Source organism: Phragmites australis, chromosome 1 (assembly GCF_958298935.1).
Source record: "Phragmites australis chromosome 1, lpPhrAust1.1, whole genome shotgun sequence".
Lineage (NCBI taxonomy): Eukaryota > Viridiplantae > Streptophyta > Magnoliopsida > Poales > Poaceae > Phragmites > Phragmites australis.
The window spans coordinates 50,332,128-50,343,144 of record NC_084921.1 but is presented as its reverse complement, the minus strand read 5'-3'; the positions used below and the strand labels follow the sequence as shown (position 1 = coordinate 50,343,144).

Sequence of the window (11,017 nt, the reverse complement as noted above, 5' to 3'; positions counted from 1 at the left end):
AAGGAAATCACCTTTTTACCATATATCCTAGGGCTAGAAATAATTTTAAAAAATAGTCCATCACATAAGATGAATATTAGTGAATTTTCCCAGATTTTTAAAATTTATTTGAGACACTAACAATTGTTAAATGTTATAAAAGTAGTCTTTTTTGGAGAATTTTAGTTTAAATTACACACATGATTTTTAGATGAATCCAATTAAAATAGATTGCACATGAATTATGAAATACGTACAAAAAATTTTAAATTTTTTGGAGCAACAGGAGACCACAATTTTATATAAATAAGATAAATTTAGGAAAAATATTATTGTGAACAGAGATTTCTACGAAACACTGTTCCCACCGGGTTTGAATTGCAGGTCAGTCCGGTTACCGCCTTCTGAGAGTGTTTTATAAAAAAAAATTTATCAAAGATCTATTTATTTAAATATTAATGTTAAAAAATATAAAAATAAAAAACTCTTAAATTTCATATATAAACCCAACCCACAATCTCTAGAAGTGCTGTCCCCAGAATTCTGCAAGCTGGGCTGGTTGGCTTTTTAATGATGTGAAAGGCTTGGGCTTTGCTGAACGATAATGCGGGTCGTGTTATTTCCTTGTCATCCTGCCCGTCCAATTAGATTTTTTAAAATAAAAATTGCAAATATATACGGATGTTTTGAAAATTGCAAATCTACACTTTCAACGAATGATATGTTTAAAAATAAAAAATATAATTTTTCAAAATGAACATATATATTTGCGATTTTTTTATTTGAAGATATAAAAATGAAAAAATTCATCCAATTAAGACGCAGATCGTCAAGGCATGTGATGCACGTCCTTCCTAGCAGACTCAGATGGGACATTTTTTTTATTTTCAGAGTCCTATATCATTTTTCACTATCGAGTTCACTTTTTACCAAGTGCCATGTGAGCTCTCAGATTTATTACAGCCCAGCAGTTGATGATAATTTAATAATTAATAATTAAAGATTTATTAAAAATATGATATATCATCATCATATACATATACTTCATCCGATACAATAGATTTTATAATCGTTGTAAGAATGAGAGCATAATAATGTAGGTAATAAGAATGTATAGCCGATGTTACATAATAGATGCCTCTAAAGTCATCTCAATTAATATTATCCCTGCCATTTCAAATTTCAAAGTTACCTTAACAGATTATATGATTGTTTTAACTCTTCTTAGAAGTCGTGCATGTTTAATGTGATATTTTCTGAGATACATAATAAGAGAAGGTAATATTTAGGCTCCTACGGTCAAAGAAAATTCCTAATTAGGAAGAGTATAATTCAATTCAGTTGGATGAAGTTTTCAACTAGAAAATGTTCTATTTAATTAGAGATGATTTATGACTAGAACGAATATTTTTTTGACTAAGGATTATTTCCGACTAGGTGAGTTTTAGTATGGTTGTATTCCTAACTATGTGTAATCTAGTCGACCTCTTCTAAGTAGAGTTAGTGACTAGATGATGAGGAATTAATAATTAATAACTAAGATTTTACTAGAAATATGGTATATCCTAAAGATATATCACCATCGTACATGTGTACTTTATCCGATATGATAGGTTTTGTGAGATCGTATGCTGAAAAATTGATAAAATTGGTGTTATTGTAAATTTGATAAAAGACGCAAAGTGATTTATTGTTTCTTGTGATTGATACTGTGCATAAGATGGCAGCATGTGATAATGATGCTTGCAGTAACATTGTGATACTTGTGTTTTTGATATATGTAACATACTCGTATGAGTAGTGTTTTTGCGAACTGACGTAAGTTAAGTTTGTGAAACTTGTGTTTAGAAGTTTAGAAAGGAATTGAGGTTAAGGTAATTAGAAGATCACACGGAACATTCGTGCTAGAAAGTAGTGTACATAAAGATCATACCATGACGTACATAAGAGTTGTACTGTGTTATGGTGTGATAGCAATGGTTCACACTAGTAGACTGTGGTCTATGGCGCAGAGCTCCACGTGGAGTATGACGCACGCCAATAAATTATTTCATGGGCATGTATGAGTGTGCTATCAAATAAAGGAATTTTTGGGAATAAAAAATCCATTGTTTCATGGTAGTTGGGTCTGTGGTCTTGAGGCTCACGTGGGGCCAAGGCGGGAACATGTGTGACTGGTGGCTTCGGCCAGAGGTGTCAGGTGTTCAGGCCCACGTGGAGGGCCTGGCTGGAGGCGCTGGACAGAGCCGCAGCAGGAGGTTGTGGTGTGCGGTCCAGCAGGAGGCCTGGGAGCGGCCCGGTTAGCTGCAGCAGGCAGCCCACGTATGAACAGGGGCGCTAGCGGGCTGTGCAGCCCAACTGCTGAGGATCAGGAGGCTCGGCTGTGGAGCAGCCCTGCGTGCGAGCGGCCGACGTATGCGTGTTGGAGACGGACACTGTGCCGATCGGGCTTATAAAAGAAAGAGCCGCCGAGGAACAGTACCGAGGTTTTTAGAAAATATATTAAAACGGAGAAAAATTAGGGTTTCTTGAGGAAACTTTTAGATATTTTTGTGATGTATTTTATGAACTCATTCATGTAATGAAATTTAGTAAGTTTTCTTTTTTTAAGAAGGAAATAGTTTTTGTTCCAGTCTCTGCACAAGAATGTATGTAGCTAGTCTGTATCACAATATGCGTCCAAAGGTAGCTTATTACAACCAGCGTTTGAAGACCCGACATATCATGTATGAATAGACAATACAATAAGGACCAAGCCATATGTAACACAAAATTACAGACAAATCCTAGTACTGAAATGCCACCTATGGTTGACATAAATCTCCATAACAGTAGTTTTCAGACACCGGTACATGTCTTGAATGGTAGGATGATCCTGCTCTTTCTGCAGCAGTGACCAGAAGTGAAACCAATAGTTACCTCTAAAGATAACTTGTATAGAAATAGAAACTCGTGTCTCGTTAAATATTATATCATTATGACTCAACTATATAACTCAACAAAGAGCGCTCACCCTAACCAATAGTATATACATAAGTTTACGATTAATCCCACAAGCCATTTTTCGAACATATAAGAAAAACTTGAAGGAGAATTAGTACCACTATAAACATGTACCACACGTCAAATAAATTTAACAAAATGACAAAAAAAAATAGGCGGAATCTTAGCTTCAGTTGGGATGACCCTACCACTAATTAAAGCTCTGTGTTAATTGCTTTCGTCGTTTCACGGTAATTTTTGATGGATTGCTTGTTGGTTACGATTTGCATTGGTTTGAATCAAGATGGCAACGGGTAAAATACCCGCGGATAGAGGCTATCTAAATCCGTACTCGCGAGCTTATACCCGCGCCCGCGCCTGCACCCATTACCCGCCACAGATAAGAAATACTACCCGCGCCCGCTTACCCGCGGGCATCTTGTACCCGCGGGTGTGTCCGTTTGCCCGCCTAAAGTACGAGTTTGCGGGTAATTATGATGAATTTATATACCTAAGCTCTTAAATTATATACCTAATGGTGATTTGGACCCACATGTAACGTGATTGGAGCGGGTTTACAGGTTCACGGGCGTGGGTATGCTTTTTTCTTGCCCGCGACCTTTTGCCCATCAGGTTTAAGATCAAACCCACACCCATACCAGCGGGCAAGCATTGAAACCCAAACCCGCACCCGTCGGATTTCTTAGCCGCGGGTACGAGGGTAATCTCTACCCGTTGTCATCTTTAGGTTTGATCCATCTAAAATCATCATCAATCATAAAGGTAATACTGAGAATTTTGGTTGGTCAAATTTTAGTAATTCTTGTGATATTTATGTTTTGATCCGTTTTTATCATAGTTTGTTTGTGAATTTCATATCTTTAAATTCAGACATCTCATTGGCTTGATTTTTATGGAAATAGTTTTGTATGATTGTCTAGTTTATACAATAAAATTTTTAGGGCAATCAACGGTTAAATATTTCTAGCCATCACTTTTAGTGACGTGATAGCTGTCCGCCCCGAACTAAATTTCATGAATAAATTAAATATTTGTTTATCATGCTTTAATTTTTAAATTTAGCTTCCACAATCATTCACCCCCTCTAATTAGGTAATTTGCGCGTATTAGATCCTACAAGTTTTGTAACTGTCATGAAATAAATAAGGCATGTAGTGATATTCCATACATTTTATCATGTTTACATGAGAAACATCTCCGATGTAGAAAAGAGTCCTTCAAATATTAAGAAGTAATATAATACAGAAATGTTACAATCAAAGACTCTGAGTATGATACGTTTCCTCGATCTAACTATATAAAAAGATAAGTGAGTATGTCCAAAAGAGAAGAAAAGAAAAGAGGTAGGATGTGAAAAAAAAAGAGGATGAAAGCTACCCCTTAGCCCCTAGATCCGTCTGAAATAGTTTATTGAGATCCATAGTAGATTCTAGTCACGATTAGATTCATCTATTAATAGTTTTAGAATTTAGAACACAAGAACTTGCCGAGGTCATTAGAATTAGATCTAGACTTATTGTAATTATCTTTTTTTAAAGATTAATTAAGTCAAAATATAACGTAGGATTATTATTATGAGAGATACATGAGCATATATAAAATATTGTGTTCTCTCTTTTAATATGTATAGTTAATGATAAATATGTTTATTTTAAATAAGTATTTGTATGACGTCGAAGATCAGCTTAGTCATCTCCAACCCAATCCTCATCAGATGATCGTGATTTGTAATGCGTGTGCAGTGAGCTGTAAACGACTAGCTACGAGCCTACGAGGTACGTCAATTACCCTCAAAGCCTACGAATGGCAGGCATCGGTTCAGCCCCACTCTGTGGGTGCTCTAATTCGCAGGTTCTTTCGGAGATCTGACGCGATTCCTCTAACGCTTGAGCAGCAGCAACATGGTGAAGTACTGATGAGTGGTGATGCTTTGTCGGTGGTTTCATCGCTCGAGCGCCTGATAAGGTGAAATGCAAATACGCCTGAACGGCATAGGCTTTCAGAGCTGCAGTGGGTGGTCACAAAGCCTGCCGCTGTTTTCAGCAATAGTGGCTGCATTATTGGCATTTGGCAGCGGAAAAGGAAGCTCCGGCGAGCCCGCTACGGCACACACGTTGCTCACTGCTTCCCGTAGTGGAAGGCCCGGGGAGAAGCCATTACGCGAGGCAATAATTCAGTCGAGTGGGGAGAGACGCCGGCACCGGCGGCAGCTCCCACTCTGGACGGGTGGGGAAAGAAGGGGTGAAGTTTCCGACGTCCAATTTAAAAGCGTGCTTCATGCTTCCCCATTTCAGCCTAGTATTATTGCAGTGAACTGCGCAAACGCAACGTAAAGTTCCGCCCCTAAAAGATGTTTTGGATGCAAGAAATCGAAGATGGCACATGGTATTATGAGCAAAAAATGTTTGTTAGTCTGACTTTGAAGCGCATTGAGTGAAAAAAAAAAACTTCATGAAATGGCTAGTTCAGAGGTAGTGGAAAGTCTGAGATCCTTCGGCTGGACGTTTCTACCTCTCGTCAGACGAAATGCCCAACTGACAAATCTGTGTTGTTGACTAGAGAGTGCTTCCTCATTTATAGTCTTAAAACCTTAACTAATATGCACAATTTTTTCCTTGAAGAAAGATGTCAAATGGTCAAACGAAAATCAAAAGTTTGACACTTCGTGCTGGACGGCCCAAGTGAGGAGTCCATTACACTGTAACATTCACCTCCTGGTTCCTCGTTTTTTTTTTAAAAAAAAAAGAGAGTATACACCACCGGCATTGTTCATCAGCTGTTAATGTCCTTTTTTTCTTTGAGTGCTCCCTAAGCTAACAACTAAACTCCTCAATACAAGACACATGAAAGAGGTCCGTTTATGGATTTATGCATCAGAGTTCATACTTCATACCATAATTCTTTTTTACGAATACCTTTCAGAGAAATCTTTGCGCTAATAATTTTTAGCTTTTTTCTCCAAAGGGCATTTTAGCTTTTTTTTAGAGGAGGTTTTTGTTCACTCGTGAACAAATAGTAGTATGGATTGAATGTTTCCAATGGGCCGTTTCATGTTTCGATGGACGGAGGTTCTTTGCAGAACATGACGCACGGAACCCCATTTCCGACTTCATACAGCACGTAATTGCAAAATTCAATAAGATCGAGTGGTTGACAAGTTCCGTCCCACCATTTCAAATTTGAAACTATTGAAATGTTAGAGGTGTTTAGCAGGGCTGTAGATCCGGATCCATGATGAACCTGGATAAATTCTTGTTAAACGGGACAACTTCACGATTTTGTGAAGCAACTCGATCTATATATATCTCCCAACTTCCTTGTGCAATCTTGTGAGCGATTAAAAGGCTGCTCTAAATGTGGATATGCCTTCATGCAAACTAACTAGTCCACCTATATAAGGGATACTATACGTTTTTCTATGGTCCAATGATTTTTTGATAATGGAATCTATATTGACTCTAATGTTATAGAAGACAATACAACTATATAAAAATTTATTTTTGATCTTTGTATAGTTAAAATGCATACAATACAAAGTAAAAAAAAAACAACAATTAAAACCAAGTACATGAAACTCACTCTGAAAAGATGAAAAATGAATGAAGGGAAATTGTGGTGATGGGTTCTTGATCCGAAGCTTATAGCCCCATCCATATCTAGAAAAGAGCGTGCTAGTCACTTGCTCTAATCACGTGCATGCCCCAACTAACATCTTTCGAGACTCTGATTGCTAAAGCATATGCCAAGTATGAATTCAATGTGCATATGTATAAATAACCTGTAAAGGAAATACAAATTTTCTCTTATCAATATCATTTTTTATAGCTATAACGATCAAAAAGAGCCGTCGCTCCAACTAGCACATGAACTTTTAGTTGTTTACTAAAGTCATGGAGCCAGTTTTCCATCATATGAGATATGCTATGAGACGAGTAAAGCCTATCCACTTATATGATAAACCATACAAATGGGCAAATCATCAATAAAAAAGAGATACTTAATCTTCTCGTTAAATAATGTATCTATAACACCGTAGATGTGTAAAATAAATCTGAAACTGAAGTCCTGCCAAATAAACTCTTAACTTACAATATTCTCGTATACACAAACTTAAACCGCACCACATATATTTGCAATTGCATAAAACTTACTCCTGCAGGTTAAGTCAGTCACCATGCATGGAACCCAGGCCACTTCTACAACTTTAACAAAAAAGAAAAAGAAAAAGAAGAAGATCGTGACCAGAGTATAACAGATGACAGCCGGTCCAAAAAAAATTCACTACACACAAACACTGTACATTCTTCATCGTTTTGTCTTTACGCTAATGAGTTTCGGGCTGTCTGGCGTCACTGTGCACCAGCAGCTGCAGCCCTCCGGCGCTGCCCGCTCGGTCCGACGGTAAGGCGGGTTCGCCGGCGAACGGCGGCCGCCTGCACGTGGGGCACGTCTGCCGCGCGGCGAGCCAGCGGTCAATGCAGCGCACATGGAAGCCGTGGTTGCAGTGCGGCAGCGCGCGCACGCGCTCGCCTTGCGCGAACTCGGTGAGGCAGATGGCGCATTCCGCCGCGCTGCACCCGGCGAGCTCGACCTCGGGCGAGTAGACCAGCGACGGGATCATCCCGTGGAAGGTCCCGCGCTTCCTCCTGGGATCGGACTGGCAGGAGGAGGCCCTCTCCCGCGCCGCGGACTCGGCGCCTCCGGTGGGCTCCTGGCCGTAGCACACGCGGCGCATGACGCGGAACGCGCACCGGACGACCACGTGGACTGCGAGTACGACCACGAGGCCGCATAGCAGCAGCGACAGTATCTTGATCACCGTCGCGTCCAGCGAGCTCAAGGGCGCTGCTGCGCGCGTGCCGGTGCTGACGTCGGCCACCTGCGCGGCCGGCCCGGGCGACTGGGCAGCAACGGTCGCCACCGCGCCGTGCGACAGGAGCCGCCTTGCATGCAACCGTTCGACGTCCATCTTGTCAAGTTGTAACGCGGAGAAAATAGTGTGCCCGGTAGAGCGGTCTTGTGGTGCTGGGAGAGTGATCTCTCGCGGCACGGCGTGGAGAGGGGTTTATATAGGAACGGAACAAGACATGATATTTCGGGTCCCCTTTGGTGGATTGGTTAGTGGTAAACTGTACACGTATTTTATACATGTAAAATCAATTTAGAATATAATAATTTAAAAAAGTAAAAAATATAGTATAATAAAAGATATATTTGCATATACGAACTCTACAATATGATCATATAATTTTAGAAGAGAATGCAATAAAAAAATAATACTATAACCTCATGGACTAGTCGCTTGATCTAAAATAAAGGAACGTGGATTAAATTTGATCAACTCAGATGAACAATGAAGATAGATTGAATTTATCATAGCTTATGTATTTTATAGAAGTAGAGACTAATGAATTGGATTAACGATGAAGGTGGATTGCTGACATAATTAATAGACAAAAGCTTTTCAAATAGAATTAAGTAATCCAAATTTGAGGCACTTTAGTTTTTTTCTCTGGAGTAAATTTCATAAAACTATAATTATTTATATCATTATAACACGGAACTATAATTTTTAAAGTCTATTTCATAAAACTATAACTACTCCGACCTTTAGTAACAATAAGCTATAATTTTTTAGCATATGTGTAGCTGACGGGTGAGATCAATAAAAATTTAGTTTTGCGTTACTAAAAGCATAAATAATTGTAGTTTTGTAAAATAAGTCTTAAAAGTTGTAGTTTAGCGTTACAAAGATATAAATAGTTATAGATTTGTAAAATTTACTTTTTTGCTTTAAGCCGGTACTTCAGTTCTAAAAACTCACGTATTTTCACTTCATTGCCATTTAGATTGCTTTGAGGTTTTTACAATTCACCGGTCTGGAAAACGGAGGTTACTACACAAGATGAACACCAGATCGCAACAAGCACCCACAGATTGCGTGTTTAAATGGACTTTTCCAAGACCAAAATGCGCCGAGAGCGGCTTGCTCAAACAAAGGACGGATGCCAAACCGCACTTACTCCCGTCATTAGCGACTAAATAATACGGAGTAGAAGTTAAAAAACTTCCCGGACACAATCCGGCCTATTGGAGCCTCCACTAACTGCGACCCGTCGGCGCACGGGAGAGAGACACCTGTCTACGGAGGTACCACGGTGGTGATGACTTGTCAATACGTGAGTGGTTTGTCCGGGCCGCGTAAGACTGTTCTTCGTCCGACGTGTCTCTCGCCAGCGGTCCCGTCGATCGGCTCCTTTTGGTCACCCGTCACCGTGCGCGCACGTGTTGTTCGTGCCTCGAATTGGTAGGGACTATGGGTTATATAATTGTGGCCAGGCTATAATAAAAAATCAGCATGGGCCTGAAACAAAAAAAGAGTGATCCTTAAACTAAAAAAGTTTCATCTAAACATTTTAAAAAAGAAGTTTCACCTCAGGTTTTGACAAAGCAGCGTAAATTCCTTCTTTCTTTTCCGTCAGTTAATTAGACAACTTACAAATTTTCTCCTTATCGGGAATAGGACGGGAATTTGCTAGCTCTCAGAAGAAGGTGGTATCTTGAATTTCATGTGTTGTGTGTGTCTCTCTCTATATGTATATAAATAAAAGACTACCCCTATTTGGAAAAAAGGAAATAAAACTAACCCGACTTTGTATCTAGTGCATTCGTGACAAGAAAAGGAATGCCTATGTGCTTATGCAGGTGCAGTGCAAAGAAAAGGGATAGTTTAATTAAGCACCAGGGCCCATCCTGACCTTTTAGAGGCCCGGGATCCGATAAATTAGAGGCTCTATATTTAAATACAAGCAGCAATAATTTTCTTATGTTAAAATTATATGGTAATGTTGAACACATCATAAGAACACAAACCTAGTAAGTACTTATAATTGTTCATAAATGTTAGTAGGTTTGAGGAAACAATTCTAGGGTAAGAGAGAAGGAAAAAAAACAAGAACATGTATCATACCACATATGTAACAGTTATATATGTAGTTTTTTAGTAGAAATGTTGTAAATAGATGAAATTAAACTATCAGGGGCTTATTAAGTTGAAGCCCTTGAGATTAAGGTCATGTTTGTTTTTGTTGTGGAGTGTCACAATCTGAATTATACAGATAAGCTTCTTCCTATCAGACTGTGAATTGTGAGATTTCGTAGTACAATTTGACTTGTGTATTGTGAGAATAAACTTTTAGATTGTGTCCATATTTTTTATTTTTTTACTTTTGAGGCTAAAATTCATAATCAGAATAAAAAACAGTACTAAGGCTTTGTCTTCCATTAACGATGGCAAAAGCTAACCTAATTAGTCAAGGTTGTCTTCGTTTGAGGAGAGGAGGAGAAAATGAGAATATGAGATGACTTCATACTTAGTGAGACAACAATAGAAAGAATGAGAGCAAAATGAAGTAACATGATTTAAGACCTATCGTTTCCAAATCAAAGTTATAGACTAATGGCCTTCTCTAAAGTAACACTTGAGCTAAATTTTAACTAGTGACTGACCAATAAATATTATTGTATTTATGTAGTGTTATATATATATAATTTAGTGCATATGGTACACTAATTATCTCCTGTCTCAGCAAGGGCCAAGGCTCACGACGCTGTGGCAATGGTATTTGATTTGTTGCTAGCTCCAAAATATTTTGATGCGATCGAGAGCTGGCTTTCCAGATCGAACTCCACTCCGTCGACATGCGCGCTTTGGCCGCATACATGCATCCCCTGTGTCTCACATGGCTGTGTCCACGAAGGCGCGAACGCGACGTGCGTAACACCCGAAGAGAGAAAATTGTCCCCGTACGTGTGATGGACCTGTGCCTTAGCGTCCTTCATAAATCTTTTTGTTTTCACCTTGACCTTGTGTTACGCCCGCTTTCATTTCGATCACGCTCAGCGACCGTCTCCACGCTTCTGTTTGTGCCCGGCAGCGATGGAGATCTCGTCCCGATCCAGTTCCCGTCCTCGCACCCGTCTTACGTCCCAACGCCCACGCGAGGCGCTTCTTGCCGTCCTACACACCGGGAAC

The 11,017-nt window shown here is 39.4% G+C and overlaps 1 protein-coding gene across 1 annotated transcript; it reads right to left on the bottom strand.

Annotated features, from left to right (window-relative positions):
• Positions 1–7,052: 7,052 nt before the first annotated feature.
• On the bottom strand, positions 7,053–8,003 carry LOC133890588 (RING-H2 finger protein ATL73-like). Its single transcript, XM_062331036.1, has one exon. The coding sequence runs from the start codon at positions 7,949–7,951 to the stop codon at positions 7,307–7,309; it is 645 nt and encodes a 214-aa protein (XP_062187020.1). The 5' UTR covers positions 7,952–8,003; the 3' UTR covers positions 7,053–7,306.
• Between the last annotated feature and the right edge of the window lie 3,014 nt (positions 8,004–11,017).

Excerpts from the sequence above, each read along its gene's own strand:
- LOC133890588 (XM_062331036.1), bottom strand. The coding sequence starts at position 7,951 with ATGGACGTCGAACGGTTGCATGCAAGGCGGCTCCTGTCGCACGGCGCG.